The sequence below is a fragment of the Crocuta crocuta genome, unplaced genomic scaffold (genome assembly GCF_008692635.1).
Source record: "Crocuta crocuta isolate KB4526 unplaced genomic scaffold, BGI_CrCroc_1.0 scaffold95, whole genome shotgun sequence".
NCBI lineage: Eukaryota > Metazoa > Chordata > Mammalia > Carnivora > Hyaenidae > Crocuta > Crocuta crocuta.
Genome location: NW_027530971.1, coordinates 14,596,573 through 14,617,140, shown reverse-complemented (window position 1 = coordinate 14,617,140; position 20,568 = coordinate 14,596,573). Strand labels below are relative to the sequence as shown.

The following is a 20,568-nucleotide window of genomic DNA, read 5'->3' as shown; positions in this document are numbered from 1 at the left end:
AGCAGTCTGAGCAGAGCTCCTATGCCCCTGACAAAGGGAAGCACGCTCCAGGCAGGCAGAGGTGCTCTCCATGGTGGGGCTTGTCCAAGGACAGTGGCAGCAGTCAGGGCGGGACATTGCCATCCCTCCAGTGGTGGCAGGCCAGCTGTCTAGGGGGATAGAGCAAGAGGGTCCATAGTCCCTTCTAGTTCTTCTGTTTGGAGAGCAGACAAGGTCCCTGGGAGAAGAGGTTCCCAGCGCCTAAAACTCGATGCTGCTTGTTGGCAGGTCACAGAAGGTACACTGTCCCCTCTCTTCACTCAAGGCACGGTGACAATACTGGTCAGGGGCCAGCCCAAGTGAGAGTTTTAGACTAACCTACCAAATTCCTTAGGGTCCCCCCAGTTTCGTCTGCCAAAAGGAAAGAGAAAGCGAGGTCCCGAACTAGCTGCATAGCCGTGAGCAAGCCAGCCGACCTCTCTAAACCTGTGTCCTCGGTGGAAAATGAGGGATCAGCACCGCTGGTCCCTGAAATCCCTGGACATTCTCAATTCCGTGACATGCTGGTAATAGACACAGTTGGTTCTGGGAAGAAAGTGGACTTGGAGGTTTTCTCTGCTCAGCGGGCAAGCTGCCAAAATGGAACGGCTGAGACAGGGAAGGACAGGAATTCTCTCTGGGGCGGACACTTACTCAGTGTGGCCCTAGAGGTGATAAACGATGGCAGGACATCAGCTGGTGGCTTCTGGAACAGTGGAAGCAGCAGGTCCTCCACCCGCGCGTGCGAGCCCTCCGTTGAATCGGTGTTGGGTGTGAAATGCCTGCCCGGTGCCAGGCACGGTGGCAGGTGTTGCACAGGCCGCGCCGTGTCCCCTCCTCGGCACCCTGCGGGAGCAGCCTTGCCATGGCTCCACGGGAGAGCCAGCTGAGACTCAAGAGCTTGGCTCCCGTTCTTCCCTTGACACTTTCTGAGTCTCGATAGCATGCTCAGCACATGGCCCCAAGAATCTGAGAGCAAACAAATGATCCTGCCCTCATGGAACCGGCAGTTTAGAAACATCTAGAGACAAGCATATGGGCAGCCATAGCACAGTGTGGAAAAGTCTTCCAAAAAGGGGGGGAAAGTAGTATTGTGAAGCAAAGCGAAGGGGTCACCCACACCCACAGAAGGGTGGGGCGAGGTGGGGGCAATGACATTCCAGGCAGAGGCCACAGCACGTGCGAAGGCCCCAGGGCTAGTATACAGCGGAAGGACCTGACAAGCTCTGTGGCCTGGCTGGAGTTTACATGGGGATGTGGAAGGGGACAGAGCCAGCACGTGAAAGGACTTGACCGGGCCAGTGACCCTGCAGGCAGAGGGGAGTCAATCATTCGTGGGTTCATGCACTTGGCCAATATTCAGTGAGGGCCTACTGTGTGCTGGGACTGAGGAGCCAGTGGTGAACAAAACTATCACAAATGTCTGCCTTTGTGAAGGGGTGGGGGTGGGGTGAGAGGACAGGAGAGGGGGTCATCAGTGACATAAATGAGTAAAACCTATGCTTGGAGAGAGGGGGGCAGGGCTGCGGCAAAGAATGGAGCAGGGCAGGCACTCAGAGGCCGGAGGGGAGTGGGCGCCACAGCTGTAAGCAGGGTGGCCAGGGGAGGCCTGTCAGAGAAGGGGACATTTCCACAAGCACTAGAAGGAGGTGAGGGGGAGAGCCAGGGACGGGTTCAGGGCCACGGGGTGACATGGGCAGACCTGCCGGTTGACTGTGACATGGAAGGTGTGTTGGAAGGGGAAGTTGGAAGCAAGTAGACTCGTGATGAGGCTGTTGAAATTCAGGGGACCCACCATTGAAATGACAGGTGATGGCAGCTTAGATTCTGGGGAGCAGCAGCAGAAATGGAGAGAAGTGGAGCGACAGAGGCTACTTGTCATCTGGGTCTCTGGCTCCTGACCCAGGCACTGTGTGAGCATTAAATATCTTCTCTGAGTCGGGGGACAAAGCTGGGGGCTCAGTTTTGGGGTGAGAAATTGATGAGCTTGAGTGTTTTGTCCAAGCACACCCACGTTTGTACCTGCACTGCTCACAACAGCCAACAGGTGGCAGCAGCCCAATGACCAGGCAGGGACAGAAGAACGGACAAGATGTATCTGCACACAATGGAATATTATTCAGCCTTTAAAAGGAAGGACAGTCTGATACCTGCTACAGTGTGGCTGAACTTTGAGGACACTATGCAATAAGCCGGACACCAAAGGACAGACACTGTATGGTCCCACTTCCGTGAGGCTCCTAGAGTGGTCAGATTCACAGAGACGGGAAGTAGGAGGGTGGCTGCCGGGGCTGGGGAGGCGGGGAATGGGGAGTTCATGTCTAACAGACACGGAGTTTCCATCCAGGAACGTGGAAAGGTTCTGGACGCGGATGGTGGCAGTTGCACAACAATGTGAATGTACTTAAGAGCACTGAACTGTACCCTTAAAAACGGTTAACGTGGTAACGTTTATGTTATGTGTACTTAATGAAAATGTTTTACAAGTTGTGTGAAGTAGTTTACCCAAACTCACACGGCTAGCAAGTCCAGCCCAGCCCCAGGGGTCACCCTGTACCCCCGCCTCTTATTCTGAGCTCTCCCTGCCTCTCGCTCTTTGCTGGGTCCCAGACTGGCTGGGATCCCCTGGCAAAGGGACTTGGCATCTCTGGGCCTAGTTTTCCTCCTCTGTAAGGTAGGGCTGACCCTTCATGGAGTTGCTGTGAGAGTTAGATGGGCTCACAGCCATCACTTGCCTGGCCCCGAGTGAATTCTCATTACACGGCATTGCATAGCATTGCTTTTATGTCAGAACCCCCCAACTTTGGTAAAACAGCTCAGACCTAACTAGAACCCGTGCCCTAGCGCTTGTGAGCTGTGTGGCTTTGGGCAAGCCACTTGCCCTGCCTGAGCCTCGGTTTCCACTTGGAACGTTAGCCCAATAATTTCTACCTGGCAGAGATGAGGGGGAAGCTAAATAAGACCTGTGTTCAAGGTAAGGTCCCCGGGGGAGGGCCTGGATGCCACAGTCTCTGATAAACAGAGGCTGATCCCGTATGGACATGAGATCATAGTTACGCAGGGAAAAAATTGGCCTAGTGACATGACAAGGAAATTTCACATTCTTCTCTACTTCCGCACCAGTTTATAAGCAGATACAGCACCTCCCTTCTGGTAGTTGAGGTGTTTGTAGAATCCTGAAATTACACCTTTGTGTTGGCTTCAGGAGCAGGTCTGCATCTCATTTGTTTTACAAAGGAGATCCGTTCAGCCAAGTCTAAATACCAGTTGTGGAGCTCCCGCTTGGCCCGGTCCCAAGCGGCTGCCGGAGAGTCAGAAACGAGACAGACAGCGGCCCTGTCTGCACAGAGCGGACTGATATTAGCCGGAAGAAGCGGCAAGGATATCATCCCAGCAAACTGCACTGGGAAATGGGAAACCTGGATTCTTCCCGACCTGTAAAGCCCAAGGGCCAGGAAACCGCCGACAAATCATTGCCCGTCTCCAGGGCTCCGTCCTTGTCTACATCCGGAAGGAGAACCCCCACTGAGCTCTGTGACTTGAAGCCCTTTCCTTTCCAACCGCGTCGATTCCATTGCCCCATCTCTCTCTCTCTGGTCGCAGTCTGCGGGGCATAGGGTGTTGAGGGGAAGCTGAACGAGAGTCACCGCCTTCTGTGCCATACAGACCCGGCCTTGGGGGCTTAGAGGTCAGCCAGGAGGGGCTTGACCCTGTGGCACCCTGGGGACTCCAGGCGCAAGATGGTGAGAAGAGGGAGGACATGGGGGCCACGCCGAGCCTGGAACGCAGAGACCTGGAGTAGGTTCTGGAGGCCAAGGCTAAAGCAAGCTAATGGGAATGGGGCATGGCTCGCTCCAGACCCTCACTGTGGGCTGGCGCTGCCCGGGTGCCCCCGCGTCCTTCAGGCCTGACTCCCAAAGAGCACCGCAGCCAGGGCAGGAGGAGGTGGCCTGCGGGAGCAGGTGCGTTTTGGGCTTCATCTGCCCACGCAGGGGGTGGGAGCCCCGCTCCTCGGATCAGATTCCTACCCCAAGGACAAAGAAGGGGAGGACCACCTACTTGGAGGAGCCTAGTTTCCCCTTTGCCTGTGGGACCGCAGGGAAAGTGTCCCGGCACCTCCCTGATGGCCGTCTTCCTTCTGGCGCTCCGTCTATCTCATGCCAAGGCACGGTCTGCTCATTGCACAAGGGGTGCTGCGCCCGTGCATACTTCTCGTGGGCCGGAAGTGAGTCAAATCCAGCAAAGCTGCGTGCGGGTCCTGGGGACATTGGTATGCGCGCTCGCACAGCGTTTCCTCGTCTAACACTCTGTAGCCAACCCGAGTCGATTAACATGAGGAAGAAAAATCGCAGGTTATCAGTCGACCACTGCTGCATCCATATGCATGAAGCCGAGGGACCTGACTCCCTTGCAGAATTAAGATAACCTTTAGAGGGGACCCATTTCTGAGAGCTCGCTACCCACTCCCCCTCCCCCCCGCCTGCTCCCCGGGTGTGCCCCTACAAGTCAGAGCAAATGTTGCCTCCCGTCTATGGCCACCAAGGAAATGGCCCGGGTCGCCCACATGCCGTCCGTGTTCTTGAAGAGTTTGATGGGCTTCTGCCACTTAAGAAATTGGTCACATTTAGAAATATTCAGCTCCGGTGAACATGTCACGGCTGCGTATAGGAAAAACATACTATTATCTCTAGAGCTTGCCTGAAACAACGGGCTTGTTCCCGAAACAGATGTTTGGTGAAACCCACCGTGACAGGCTCATCAGAGCTGGAGATGGGCCAGCACTTAGTTACCGGCCTCTCAAGGACACAGACATCCCTGCCGCCGGCTTCTGTTCATCCTCCACACCTGGGCTCCGGGGAGATCCTCCCCGTGGCTCCTCCTTCTGCCTCTCGGGTTCTGCAGTTGAAACATTTTACAAGCTTGATACTCTAGACAGAATCCAGTCAGCCAGGTGTGCGCTGGGGAGACGTTTCCAAGGCAATGACTCAGGATATCTTAATTTGGTTCCACTCACATTTACGGAGGGCCTACGGCATACCCGCGGCCATCCCGGTTACCCCCAGTTATGTTACCTCACGGTTACCGGCGAGGTTGCCTGCCTCAGAATCTGAGACCCTGTGTCCCAGGGCTGCCGACACAAGCCACCTGTGGGCCTCAAGCAACAGACGTGCGTTCTCTCACCTTCGGAGGCCGGCAGTGTCAGCCGGGCCACGCTCCCACCCTCCTGAGGCTCCCGGGGCGGCTGGCTGGGCCTCACCCGTCCCTGCCTCTGTTGGCCTGCGGCCATGTCACTCCAGTCTCTGCCTCCCCCTCACACGGCCTCCTCTCGGTGTCCCTGTGTCAGATCTCGCCCTGCCTTTCCTGTCTCAGGGTCCCTGTCCCCAGGTATCGAAACCCAGGATAGCCTTCTCTCAAGAGCCTGAAATCGATTACACCTGTAAAGACCCTTTCCCAAATAATGTCACACTGCCAGACTCCAGGGGTTAGGGCCACTGCTCAGCAGGCCACAGACCTCTAGCTGTTTTCTGTTTTTTTCCCTAAGGTCACACAATGAGACAGGGCCGCAGTGGGAGGTAGAGCCGGGGCTGGCTGGCTCTGGGCTCAGACCCTCGGTCAGGTCCTCACCGCTCAGACGCTGCCATACAAAGCATGGCAGTGGGCCCTGCGCTACAGCTACACGGCGGGGAGGCTTGCGTGTGGGTTATGAATGAGGCTCTTGTGTCCAGCCGGTCCTTATGACCTTGGGCAAATTATGTCACTGCACTCGTGTCTCGGAGGAAAATGCCTTATGCGGAAAATGGGAATCATACTGAGAATAATAATAGCCTCACCGGGCTGTGGTGGAGACCAGGGGAGGGAAGGCGCTTAGCCCACAGGCGTGGAGTCAGCAAGGTCCCAGATGCCTGGACCCACAGCCTCTGCGGTTAAGCACTGCACTCCCTGCTCCTGTTCCCCACAAGATCCGAACCGGAGCCACTGAATAGAAAAGGGACTGTGTACAGGTCCCCAGGAACCCGGGTGAGGAAGAACGAGAGGCCAGGGCTGACTTTGGGGCTTTAAGCTTGGCTCACTCGGAGGAGGGAGCTGCCAGTAACAGCACAGGTGGAAACGGCAAGAAGCCAGTTTGTTGGGGGGGCCGGGGAACAAATCGTGCTCAGCTTGGATGCACGGAGGACACCTGGGTGGATTTGACTGGCAAGTGTCAGACTTGGAAGGTGACTTAAAAGCGCCCTAGAGCTTAAGAGTAAGGGAAAGAATTGAATCTGTTTGGCAAACTCAAGCGCCATCACAGATTAAGCCTCTCCAGGGGCAGAAAGGAAGCGAGAAAAGACAAAGTGTCAGTACCCACTGATTTGTGGTCGCAGTGCTCAGTTTTCTCACCTGTAAAATGGACATACTGCTTGCAATAGATCACAGACAGGAAGTTGCCCCAGACATTTGGGGTTGATCCGTAGCTGATGGCAGCAGGTGCTGGCGTCTGCCACCTTTGCCCAGAAGCTGAGCCTGGCAGGAGAGGCACCCCGCGGGCTCCCTGTCTCTGCGTCATGGCCGAGAAGCAAGAACTGCTCACTCACTAGGTTGGAACAGGCCTTCTGCTGGGCTCTACATCTCTCCATGATCACCGAAGGAACTATATAATAACTAGAATTCCCCCGTTCCCTGGGCAACGGGCACACTTCTGCCAGTGGGTTTGGTGTTTCAGAAAACCAGGTGAGGGTACCTCTCGCACGCAGTGCTTCTGCCTCAGCGCATGCTCACCTGGACCCCACGTCCCACGTGTCCCCCTGGCTGTGCACCCCTGGACCTCACCTCCCATGTGTCCCCTCCCCATCTCACAGGGATCTGCAGGAAGGGGCAGGTCAGTGGCGTTGCCATGACAACCAAGGAAGAGGCCAGCTCTGACTTCAGCTCCACGAGGTGCTGTTAGTAGGGAAGCGAAAAGATAGGCTTTTCTCTCATTTTCTTTCTCGGCGCGCAGGGCGCCCACCCCATTCTTGTTGGCATAGAAACCTTTCACTTCCGCCAGGTGAGCTGGTCAGTTGAGGATAATTCACTCATGTGAACGGGCACTTGGAGAAGCCACTGTGGAAGAAGTGTCCGTGTGGCGTGTCCAGGATGTGTCATGAACAGCACACCAGTCCTTCAGGCTGTCCCTCACGGAGGGGTGGTGAGTGGGTGCGACTGCTTCTAGACCCCGGTCTGCACATCTCCAAATCTGTGGGATTTTTAGGCTGTCTTATCCTGAGGACCAGTGATGGGTCTGGCATTCTACGAGGTTCTTTACATTTGGTATTCCAATTTGCTCTCACTAACCCCCCGTGTGTTTATTATCATTGTCGCCATTTTGCAAATGAGGAAACTGATGCTCGGAGAGGTGAAGCACCTTCCCCAAGGCCACTCATCTGGTACGTGGCAGTGCTGGCACTCAACCCCAGGCCCGCTTGATGTGCAATCCCCACAGCTGGAACCGTCCTGCTACCCTGCCTTAACCTTGTACTTGAACTCATGCAGTTTCTCTAGAGCCATCCGGGAGGCATCATCTTAAAAATGTGCCATGATAACTAAACATTTAGTACTTCTGCGGGAAACACCACTGCACACAGTCTGGATGTCTGCTTGGGGAATTGTGCAGTGACAAGAGAAATTAATACTTTAATGGATTTTGACAACAACTCTATGTTAGGGGAATTCAGATGGCATGGAGAAAAAAAGTTCGGCTTTCTCTCTGGACCTGGTTGCTAATATGCATATGCCTAATTTATTAGCCGTGTTGTAAAAAAAAAAAAATCTCATTTTGTTAGGACTGAAGTTCTTGGAGGGATAGAATGCTACGGACTGTAGGAGGCACTTAATTCTTCCTGGGTAGGCTTCAGTCGACAGGAAGTCCCTGATCTTTGACATTTCGTTCACACTGCACTGCAGTGGGGATGCTAGCCTCTCGTTTTATGTCATCCTATCGAATGCCTCCACACCTCTGTGAGGGGTGTTCTGTCGTCCATGCCCATTTTACAGAAGAGAAAGAGAGGCCGCGCGGTAACACAACTTCCCCAAGGCCATACAGTTAGGAAGTGAGTGGAACCAGGCTGGCTGTGATTCTTGTTGCCATAAATTCTTATTGTGGCATCATTATCCTAAAAAAAAATGACTTTCTAGAACCTGAAGCTGCAAATGACAGGCAGAGGTCACCCTGCCCATTTTCTTGCCTACGGCAAAATTACACCAAACTCTTCACGTTATTTGTCTTGAAGAATGCTTCTCTCACAGAGCCATCTCCCAGCGTGCCAGTTCCTTTGCATCGCCTATCAGATGTAGAGGACTATTCGGGGAACAAAAATGGATTCTATTTTCAGCAAACTCATAGGCTACGGGGGAGAGAAGCCACAGATTTCCACGGCCGTAATACACGTTTAGAAGACGATTGATTCCACAAGAGAGGAGCAAATGAGGTGCCATGGGAAACCCAGAGGAGAGTGCATCTGGTGGCAGGGACGAGGGGCTCTTGTGGGTGGGCTGGCACCTGAGGGGAGCTTGGCGAGGTGTGTGGGATTGGGGCCTGGCTGTCGGTGTGGGGGCAGAAGGCACAGGGGCCTGGGCATCTAGCAGTCATCTCCGTGTGTGAATGGTGGGGCCCAGGGAGCCTGGGTGGGGCAGGAAGCAGGTCAAGGACAGAGGCTTAGAGGACCATCGACCGCCAGGAGGGAAAAGAGAGAGAGCACAAAAAACCACCAGGGCATGGGCACGGAGGCCAGGAAATTAGAGTTCCAGAAAGCGTGGTCAGGCATCATCAGATGTTATGAAGACGCTGAACTGGGGAAAGACCCAGAAGGTCAGTGGCAATTAGGAGGGTCACGGTAACCCCAGGAAGAGCAGTGCGCTTGAAGCAGCAGAAGCAGAAAGGCAGTGGAAGCCCGCTCATTACCAAGGTCAGGAGGGCATCAAGCACACCGAGTGACTTTCTCTAGGCCGTGTCTTGCTGGGCTGGGGCTCCAACTGTAATGTCCTCTCAGAGGGTCACAGAGAAGCCCCTTGGCACTACCAAATGCCGATGGAGGCCTAGAAAGAGCAAGGTCTTGAGAGTCAGAGCCAGATTACCCACTGCTACCAGTTAGGAGGCACGTGACCTTGAGGACTTCATGCAACCTGAGCTTAGCTTTGTAACAGCTAACACTTATTGAGTGCTTACTGCATGCCTAGTATGGCTCCAAATGCTCTCCATATACATTTTAGTCCATTTAATGTTCACAATGATGCTGTGACATAAGTAGAATTATTATCCCCATTATACAGATAAAGACACCAAGGCATGAGCATGTTAAGGGACTTTTCCAAAGTCAGCAAGCTAGTGAACAACAGGATCCAGGTTCCAACCCAGGCATCCTGGTTCTGGAGTGTATGTTCCCATCTCCATCTTAAGGTCTCATGTGGCTCGACCAGGGTAACTGATGTACAGAAGAGCCCCATAGGAGGGGCTCAGTAAGACTTATCCCCCTGACCCCCCGGGCCATGTATGAATGCAAAGTCAGGGCATCCTTGCCTGAGAAAGGTCTGTGGGCTCAGCCCCATAAGGCCTCACTCACATTCCTGAAAACCCCAAACAGAATGACGCACACAAAGCCTGCCTCAGAGAGCGGGGTGCAGATGTCTTGAGCCCCTGGCATACCTGAGTGAAGACAATTTCATGTTCAGCGCCCTCACTGCAGGTTGACCAGCCAGCCGTATGGCAGCCCTGTGTGGGGAGGACCCTCGAGGGCAAATCAGGAGCAGGTGAAACCCACGAATCAAGCAGATTTCATCCAAAATTTGTGGGGGAAGGATATTCGGCCTGGGATATGCCGGCTGACTCCCTGGGTTAGCTCTCCCCCGGCGTATATACAGTATACAGAGGAGAATTAGGATCGCTGCAAAAAAATGAACTGCATTTGGATGAAATTGAATGCCAAAAAGAATTACAGTCTAAGCAAAGGATAACTTCTACACACGGTTTCCCCCACTTATCGTCTGTGTTCACACAGGCCTATACTTTGGTGCAGAACTGTGTTTAAACACTAAAACGCCTTGTGTTGCAGAGAGGCGCGGACTATGTAATTAAAAGGATCCCTTCATTAGCAGAACCAGACAATGAAAGCTCAAGTTGGCCTTTTTTGCTAATTTTGGAGGTGGTAAAACAGAGACTAATACAACCACTGATTACAATTGTCACATAGACAGTGCCTTGCTGTTGCCACCAGGAAATCTTTGTTCTTCCGGAAGACAGCCGAGCTCTTCTCAGAGCTGGGAGGACAAAGAGAAGGGATGCTTTCTGGCAATTGCAAGTGGAGGGGTGTGGCGGTGGTGGTGTTAAAAATGTGACCCGGGGTTCCAGGCCCAGCCTCACCACTTAGGCAGCTGACTTAACCTCAGATGTAAACTCCTCAGACGTAAACGCGAGTTAATAACCGCGTCTAATTAATCAGGCTGTTGTAAGAACTCAGGGAAACAATGCCCGTCAGTGTTCACTGTCAGATGTTTTGAGCGCCTACTGTGTGCCAGGAACGGTGTCAGAAGAGAGATTCATTCATGAGTGACAGCAGGGCCCACCCTCCAGTGACTCGCCGTCTAGGGAAGGAAGCAAGTGTCAGATACACTCGCACCAACAACCATTTGGGTGTCACGATGAAAAGAATGCAGGCTGTGGGCTCTGCCTTGGACAGGATAGAGATGAAATGGTCACCACATATATGGGATGAGGATGAGGGTAATGACGATGTACAGAGTCCAGAAGAGGTTGTGTGTGTGTGTGTGTGTGTGTGTGTGTGTGTGTGTTTGCAAGGATAGTTTCAGAAAGAATGTTTACAAAGCAGAGCAGGAGCGTGGAGAGTGGGATGTGAGGCAGGCAAAATAGCACCCCCCCAAACCTCCGGTCCGGGGCACCTGGGGTAGCCAGTGTGGGCCGGGCGCAACGAAAACCAGGAAATCCTTCTCCGGGTTCCGGTGAAAAGCTGAGCAGTAGCCCAATCAGCCACAGAAAGACAACCACCTGGTGGGGTTAGAGACGGGATGACGCAGCCCTTCGGCGGGGGTGGGGGAAGGAATTTTCCTCCCTGTCTGCCAGCGTGGCCTCCAGTCTGAAGCTTTTCATTCAGAATCAGAATTTTGGCCACTGTGGCATTTCAGTTTAGTGGTGGTATGGTCCCCTCTGCCCCCTGACTTCTCTCTTCTTGTTTTAAAGGCTTTGGACAGGAAGCCAAGAGAACTGGGTCTGCCTTTGCCAGCCCCTCTCACTGGCTGCTTCTCCCCAGACAAGGGCCTGCTTCGACTTCCCTGTATATTTGAAAAGAAAAATGAGACACAATGACCACCAGCGCCCCTGCAGACTCCACGGTTTAACTTTTTCTTTATGTGGGGAGCAGCAATGATTTTGTGACACCTCTCTGTGCCTTATTTTGTGATGTTAGTCATCCTCAGTAGCGAACCAGGGTGTTAGGTTAGGGGCAGTAAGCCAGTGAGGGCTGAGAAGATGAGACTCACATGGAGGGTTTATTTGGGGTGAAATGAGAGGCCAGGTGCAGTCTGCAGTGGGGGTGGGGTGGGGGAGGGCAGGCTAGTGCCTAGTCACGTGACCTGGGGCAGAGCAAAATGTCAGGAAGTGGTTAAAGAAACTTCCATATCCTCCAGAGTTCCCGGAGATGTGTGCTGATCTCTTCCTTCGAGCCTGGTGACTAGCCAGACAGTGAGCCTCGTGAGATGATGCCATGTGGGAGATAAAGATGTTGGTGATTGTAATCACAGCAGCTAACAGGTACTGAGGCGCTGTGCCAAGCCCGATGCATCCCCTTGCTCTGTAATTACATCAGCCCGGTAGGTTAGGTGCCATTATTATTCCCATTCTTTGGTAAGAGGAAACTTGAAGGTTTCCTTGAGGTTGTATGACTTGCCTGAGGTCACCCAGCTCCAGAGCGGGGGCTCCAGGGGACCAGCAGTCTGGTGCCATGCGGGGAGGAGCTGCCTGGCATCCCCCCTCCCTGGCCCATGTGATAGTGCGCCTCATTTACTCTAACTGCTCAAGACAGAGAGCGAGAACGCCGGCAAGATCCTGGCCGTGTGTGGAAGGGCAGAGCACAGACAGCCCTGTAGAAAAGTATCGGAGTGAGAGGTCTTCAGAAAATGAGCTGTCAGTTCTTTCATCTGGAAAATGAGAGGGCTGAGCCCCATGACCCTTGACGGCCCTTCCCGCTCTGAAATAGCATGAGTTCTGGGTCCGTGGGGATGGGGGCACTGGAGTGAGCCCTCATTTGTCCTTGTGTTAACTCCTGGCCTGGCGGGAAGATGGTCCTGCAGCCCCCCTGGCCTGGTGGCTCTGGGAACTCGTCCCCAGCAGTGACTGAGACCCCGTTTGCTGCCGCCGCCACTGGGGCCCTCGTCAGTTCATACACGTGACAACCACTGTGCATCAGTGACTCGTGTGAGCCCGTCATGGAAAAATAGGGATTCGTTTGTTTGGCGATGGGGAACAGCCCCATCCAGATATGTGCCGGTTGGTCCGGCGTCATCACACAGAGGTCAGTTACGAGCCCCCGCGCAGCTCCGTCCGGATGCTTCATAGGCAGGCTGTGGTTTTGATCCTAAGCAATGCAGCAGTCCTGTGCTAGGTGTGGGTGGGGAGCCCTCGCAGCCACGCTCCCTCGTAAGCTGCCCGCCAGCCCAGATGTAAGGGAGGAGAACGTGTGTCTCGAGATGGTGCATAGCTGTAATGAGTTGTAGCGTGTGGAGTGGAAAGTGCCTGGGCTTCGCCCCCAAACAGACCCAAGTTCAAATAGCTGAGTGAACTTTGTGAAGTAGGTTAACTTCTGAAGCTCATTTTTCTCTTCAGTAAAATGGGGCCACCTAGAGTGTATGTAAAAGATAGGATCATTGTCAGGCTCAAATGAGACGTTGCCCATGTCCCTCCTGCCTCTCGGGCACTCAATGCCTGGTGACTCCTCTTGTGTGAAAGAGCATCGTGCACTGGTTAGAAACAAGGGCCCTGGCACCTGCCTGACTGGGTTTCTATCCAGGATTAGACTGTCTCTTCGCACCTCAGTTTCCTCATCTTTAAAATGGGAATAGTAATAACATCTACTTTGTAGGACGGAAGCAAGGTTAAATGTGTTTTAAACTGCAGTAGGCATGGAGGAAGTGCTACCAGTATTGTCACCATCGTGCTGTTTGCTGCTGCTGTCACTCCGTGCTATAGAAGGAAGTGATCCAGTGAGGTGGCCGTGGCCAGGTGAGCCCTCAGCAGAACACTGCGTGGAGGAGGGACAGGTAGGGACAGACCCAGCATAGGCCTTGCAGGGACTGGAGCATCGGACAAAGTTCCCTCACTGAGTATTTGGTCTCATCAATTTGGAAACACCTGCCTGGCCCGCTCTGTCGTCTGCTGTCTTCTCTTCAAATAGATAGCATCACCATCTGCCCTGCGACAGCAGAGATTCATCAAGTGACCGAGCTGGGCTACATGGTAGTTTCATTTATTTTTAGTGACTCCATCATCCTCCAGCTCTTTAAATTAGCCGCTGGGCTAATTTAAGGCACTTCTTTGGTACGTGGTTAGCAGGCTCTTCAGGAATAACAATGTGCAGTTGAAATCCCCAACTGACTGCGGGGACAGGCCTTGGCCAAATGGCAGGGAAAGGAGGCTGCTTACCTCTGCACGGCACCACTACTGCCCACCAGGCTCTCCTGCCGACCCACGGATCGCCCAGGAACCGCACCCTTTCTGTCCCCCACCCCAGCGCCCCCGGTCAAGCCGTTGCCAGACCACCTTCTTTCACCTAGAGCCAGTGATTCTTAGACCTCAGCCTGCCTCGGGGTCACCCACGGGGCTTGCTAAACAGATTGCCTGGCCCCCTCCCAAAAGTTTCTGAGACCACAGGCCCGGGGTAGGGCCAAGAATTCATATTCCTAACAAGTTCTCAGGTGATGCTGATCCTGCTGGCCGAGGACGTATGCTTTCCGAACCACTGACCTAGAATATTCCAGTAACTTCCTAACATCATCCAGTCCCCCGCCTTGATTCAGGATACATGCTGCTGGCAGCTTCACTCACCTTCACCGCACTTCTGATTTGGCCCCTCCTCTCCCCTAAATCCACCACTTCTCATCTCCCACACTACCAAATCCAAGCACCCAAGATCCTATAAGACCTGGACACCCACANAGGACCCAGCAAACCAACCTCCTTCCGTGAGCTCTAGGCCCTCTTCTGGATGCTCACCAGGCCACTTCCGCCTTGCTCACTCATTGTTTCTGGTGGGTCTTGGGTCTGGTCTCCCCCCATGTGGTCACGTGCTTCTGGAGTGGTAAGAATCGTGTCTACCTCCCTGAGGCCCCTGGGACAGGGAAGTCCTTGGACAAATAAGTTACTGAAGGGATGCTTAGCTAAAAAAAGGTGACTATTTCTCTGAGAGTATTCACGCACTTTCTCCGAAACTGGAATTTGACCTTGCTTTATCTACCTTCCTATTCTGTTGATTTCTGGGACTGTATAGAGAGCATCTGCCTGAGGAAAAAAGTCTTTGGTTTGATTTAAATCCAGTTAGCACAAGAACAATACAGTGAGCTAATGGTAGAGTCCTGAGTATAAATTCTGATTCCACTACTGATCTGTGAGGTTGGGCAAATATTCAGGTTCTCTGGGTCTTGGGCTTCTAATCTGTAAAATGGCACTGGCTCCCACCTACCTCGTAGAATCGTTATGAGAAACAAATGAGGTGGTAGAAGTGAGTTGCTGGGCCCAACACTTGACATAAAGTAGGTCCCCGACACACAGCAGACAAAATAAAAATTAGGTGGTTTGTCACAAGAGTTTTAATAAAAAAAAGAATTCCATTTTATTTGAAAAATGATAATAGATAAACACTCCAGAATTTTAATGAATCAAGGATATACCAAATTCAATAAAAAAAAAAAATACCCCAAAGGACTAGTAAGCTTGATTTATATTTTCTTTACCAGTCACTTTTATTTCATAAACCCGACATTTCCATTAAAATGCTATTAAGTAAAAAGAGGATTTTACAGTATTTGTGATAACTTAGATCTCAATGTGATCATTGGAATTAGCTCAAGCAAAGACACCATTTCTCATTGTTTTATTTCTTCTTCTATATCAGCTACATCTTTACTGCCTTCTTCCAGTTGAGTAAAACACTTCCCCCTGAATTTGTGGTTTTGAGTCCATGAAAATTATATCTGTGGCTTTGAAGACCCTTTTCATCCTGAACTTATTAATTGGGATTCAGGAAGGAAGGGAAATAGTAGTCAGCCAGTAAACACCACAGCCCTTGAAAGAAATGTGAAGGGCTCACGTAAAGGAGAAAAAACCACTCAATCTGCGCGGCTCTGAGGTAAGACCAAATGCAGGCCGAGGGCATTGGCGAGAGACTTCCTCTGACATGTGTGTCATTGGGAAAAGCTTCCCAGCCCAAGAGGTCCCCTGGAGGTGGTGGGGTCCCCATCACCAGGGCAACCCAAGCAAAGGCCACCATGCTGGACCTGCTTGGTGCTATTTAATTATCTGCTAATTAAATGGCCCACTGGTGCTGATGGCCTTATCTGCCTGGGATGAAGGTTTCTTCTCTGAAATGGCATTGTCATGGAAATGTTCTGGAACTAGATAAGAGGTGGCGAGTACACAGTACTGTGAATGTACTAAATGCCACTGAATTGTGCGCTTTAAAGGGATTAAAACGGTGAATTTTATGTTGTATACATTAGACCACGCACCAAAAAATAGATGGTGTCGTTGCACAGAATGACCCGCTACTAGCTGCTAGCTGTGACACGTCATACTGCTGAGGGAGCACATCACTCAGGGACCGATCACCACACTCCATTTAGTCAAAGACAGGCTGTGTCAGGGTGCCCCGATGGCTTCAGACATGCGTCTGACCCTTGATTTCAGCTCAGGTCATGATCTCATGGTTCGTAAGTTCGAGCCCCACGTCGGGCCCTGCGCTGAGCATGGAGCCTGCTTGGGGTTCTCTCTGCCTCTCTCTCTCTCAAAATAAATAAAAAATTTTAAAAGGCCACATAGACAGTCATTAGCCAAATGGGGGGAGTGGGTGACTAATTAAATTATGGTTTGGCTTTAATACTGAATATTTCACATCCATGAGAAATTACGCTCGTGAAAGCATATTTAATGCCCTGGGAAGATACTCAGGATGTAACATAAAATGTGTAAAGAAGGACTTACGCTATATGCAATGTGCTCCTAACTTCATAAATATAGATAAGAAACCAAAACATAGTGGTCTTTGTCCCTGATCTGTGCGTGTCCCCGATCTGCGGGTGACAAATGATTTAGATTCCTTTATCTGTTTCTTAGGATGTCTGCAAAAAGCATGGATGACGGTTATACTCTAAAGAAGAAAAGAAAAAAAAACTATTTAAAATACAACATAAATAACAGTACTTTGGATTCTGTGACCTGCCCAGTGAATCATTCTGTGCTTTCTAACAGTAGAATAAGAACGAGCACCAGTTAGAAGGGCTGGTTTATAAGCCTTGTTGAGCCGTGACAAACCTTGACGGAGCTCGGTTTCTTCATCCATAACAGGGGGTGTAAGAGTAACAATCACCTTGGGGCACCTGGGCGGCTCAGTTGGTTAAGCGTCCGACTTTGGCTCAGGTCACGATCTTGTGGTCTGTGAGAAGGAGCCCCACATCGGGCCCTGTGCCGACGGCTCAGAGGCTGGAGCCTGCTTCGCGTTCTGTGTCTCCCTCTCTCTCTCTCTGCCCCTCCTTCACTCACACTGTCTCTCAAAGAGTGAATAAACATTAAAAAAATTTTTTTTTAAAGAATGACAGGCACCTCACAGGGCGGCGTGAAGAGCCAGTGAGACACAGGAGATAGGACGGCTGATTGAAGGCTTCTCTGGGCTCTCTTCATTGTCACACCGCATATTCAAGCTGTACTTCCAAACCTTCCCTCAACCAAAAACTTAATGAGTACTTAGAACGTCGGCAATTGCCACTTCTCCCAGTAATTTAAGAGCTAATTTCCACAACATGACTACTCTTTCCTCATCTGTCTTCCTATAACCTTCATGTGGAAACATGTCATTTCATCTGAAAAGTAACCACCTGACTTTTATTCACTGTCCTAAATTCAAGGAGATGATGGTAAAACCAGCTTAGCTGAAGGGACACTGCACAGTGTCCCGCCCACGACCGTGTGCTTCTCACGAGATATCGTAGTGGGATTGAGCATTTGGTGGGAGGGAGCATTTGTTTCCCCAGGACCATCCACACAGATGAACTTTGTTTTCCTGGGGTGCCTGGGTGGCTCAGTCGACTGAGCGTCTGACTTTGGCTCAGATCATGATCTCTTGGTCTGTGAGTTCAAGCCCTAGTCAGGCTCTGTGTTGACAGCTCAGAGCCTGGAGCCTGCTTCGGATTCTGTGTCTCCCTCTCTCTCTGCCCCATTTATGCTCTGTCTCTGTCTCTCTCTCTCTCTCTCTGTCTCTCTGTCTCTGTCTCTCTCTCTCTCACTTTCAAAAATAAATAAACAGGGGCACCTGGGTGGCTCAGTCAGTTGAGCGTCCAACTTCGGCTCAGGTCATGATCTCATGGTTTATGGGTTCGAGCCTCACGTTGGGCTCTGTGCGGACAGCTCAGAGCGTGGAGCCTATTTCAGATTCTGTACTCCTTCTCTCTCTGACCCTCCCCTGCTCACACTGTCTCTCTCTCTCTCTCTCTCAGAAATAAATAAAACTTTAAAAAATTAAAATAAATAAATAAATAAACATTAAAAAAAAAAGATTTAAAAGGGGTTTTCCTTCACACTGCTCTGGTTCTGCCCTCTACCTCTCCTTGCTTTGAGATCCGAGCCAAGACCCACCTAGAAGTTGCCGTGAACAGAACTTGTAGGATTTGAGTCACACAAGGGAGTGCCCTTTCTTAGAGGCTGACTCCTTAACCCAGAATGAAGAGAAGACTAAGGCAGGGTGACCAAACTTGCTGTTTCCCTATTGAACCTCTGTGCCCTTTAAAAGAGCTTAAGGTAGAGGCACCTGGGCGGCTCAGTTGGTTGAGCATCTGACTTTGGCTGAGGTGATGATCTGACAGTGAGTTCGAGCCCTGCACAGAGCTTGCTGCTGTCAGTGTGGAGCCTGCTTTGGGCCCTCTGTCCCTCTGCACTCCCCCTCAAAATAAGCTTAAAAAAAAAAAAGAGCCTATGATGTACAAAGCATCATAATCTTGGTATTTTACTTGAGGCATGCCTTGTCATTAAAAGCAAACTTTCCCAACTCAACATTTCACAAAAGCCCAAAGCATTCTAGGTCCTGTAGGGATGGAGTTGAATGAGATGCGGTGAGGGGGACTGGCCTACCGACAAATGCTGTGCCGCTTGACCAGAGGAACAGAGAAGCAAGTCCAAGGAACAGGAGTGGAGCATGGGAGAGAGTCATTGGCATGGTCAAAGAGACATCTGAGCTGGTTCTAGAAGTGGCATGAAATATGCCAGGCAGCCAGGGCCAGGGGAAGACCTCAAAGGCCACGGAAAGCAGGTACAAAGATACCAAGACGACCTGACTTGGTGACTGACAGTGTGCTCGGAAGTGGGAACACAGGGGACGTGGCCATTCACTAAAGAAAAGAGGAGAAAGTGGCCTTGGCATTGAGCTCAATACCATGTGACGTGGTTCTAATTTTCCTGGATGGGTTAGCCAGTTGGGACCAAGTACAGACCACGTTGTCTCAGGAATGGACGCACAAGTGGATAAGGTCACACCTGGCCCAGGCCAGCTGTGCGCAGAACAGCAGATGGGAGAGTGAGGTACGCTGCAAGTGCAGAAAGAGGCACCAGCTGTGGACGAGAGCTGGGGCGCAGCGGGCCCCGAGTCTCCCGTCCGGGCCAGACCACCGGGCAGCAGGGTGGGGTTGCAGGGAGCATCCCAGGCCTTTGAGGGTATAGTGTATCTCTCGGGGTAGTGGTAGGAAATGACGAGGGTGGAGAAGAAATCAAGAAGGGCCTTGAGTGCCAGACTGAAGAGGGTGGACTTCATTGTAGGTGCTCGGGAATCCGTAAAGAGTTATGGTAAGAGGGCAACTCGGCCGGGTTTGCTTTAGACGAGGTGCCTCAGGGGCACCGGGGCTCAGTCGGTTGAGTGCCTGACTCTTGATTTCGGCCCAGGTCATGATCCCAGGGTCGTGGTAGCACTTTGGGCTCCACGTGGAGCCTGCTCTTGGTCTCTCTCTCTCTCTCTCTCTCAAAAAAATTAATTAAAAAAAATTGCCTCAGGTGCCAGTGTCTATGGGTCTACAGATGGGAAAGGGTGGAGGCTATTGGTATGGTCCAGGGGAGAGCCCCACGAGACCCAGGTTGGGGACAGCGGAAGTGATCTCAGGAAATACTGAGCACAGAGGACTGGCATTTATCCTGACATTTTCTGCTTGGGTAGCTGGCAGATGGGGGCAACGGTCAAGGAGATGGAGAATGGAGATTTGGGGCGAGGGGAATGGGCAGGCGTTTGAGTCTGGGGTGGCTGGGTGCCATGCTGAAGGTGCAGCAGACGGTGGATATGTGGGTCTGGAGGTAAGGGGAACATTCTAAGTCAGAGGTGGGTATCTGGGAGTTTTAGCTGTGACTTTTCTTGACTCTCAGAATAATTTCAGAATAAAATATCAGACTCAGGAATCACAACGCGATAATCATATTTTTTTTTGTATGAGTTCCAAATAAGAAAATAGTTAAGCCAGAAAACGTAATTGTGCCTATTCCTAGAATTGGGTAACTGATGTATCTTTGCAAATTGTTCATTGAACTGTGCTTCTGGCTTCTTGCCAGCCCTCAATGAGATTTTTATATTTCTTAATTATTCAATTACTACCCACAAGTAGGAGTTTGAAATCAAACCTAGGCTGCTCCGTAATAGAGTACTCTTCTTGAGTCATGCGTACGACAAAGGAAGTTGTCCACATTGGGAAACCAGGGTGGGAGAACAAAGGACGTGGAAGTTTCCAGTCCTGGCTCTGCCCTGGGTTCAAGTCCCAACCTTGCCGCACACTAGCTATGTGAGCTTGGACTGCTCGCTTCTCTGAGGTCAGATCTCTGGTCTGTACAATAAAAAGAGTGTCAGTGTAACACCTCCTGAGGTAGCTGTAACTGTAAACAAAGGAGAACATTCGAGAGAAGGTGCTCTGCCTGCTGTATAGCCTGCTGCAGATGTTGGCTCATTAGTTGCTTATATGCTTCAGGTCTCAGCAGCTTAAGAAGCCATTAGACGAAAAGGAAGATCCTTCTGACAGTGAGCCCACCAGCCCTTCCGACGGCAGCACCAACCCGGAAGCCCGCCTGCCCTCCATCTGCCTCAAGCAGGTGTTCCCCAAGTACGCCAAGCAATTCAACTACCTGCGCCTGGTGGACAGGATGGCAAATCTGTTTATCCGGTTCCTGGGGATCAAGGGGACGATGAAGCTGGGGCCCACAGGCTTTCGGACTTTTATCAGGTCAGTGAGACCCGCCCCGCTGGCTTGGGATTCAGGGAGGGTGGAGTCCGGCCCCACATCGGCCCTCCACTG

At 51.7% G+C, this 20,568-nt stretch overlaps 1 protein-coding gene across 1 annotated transcript in view; it reads left to right on the top strand.

Moving 5' to 3' along the window:
* The window catches only part of TTLL11 (tubulin tyrosine ligase like 11), a 233,162-nt gene that overhangs the window by 173,152 nt on the left and 39,442 nt on the right, over window positions 1-20,568 (top strand). Inside the window, 1 exon segment of the mRNA XM_077769746.1 lies at window positions 20,245-20,496. Within this exon segment, the coding sequence (XP_077625872.1) occupies window positions 20,245-20,496 (252 nt within the window).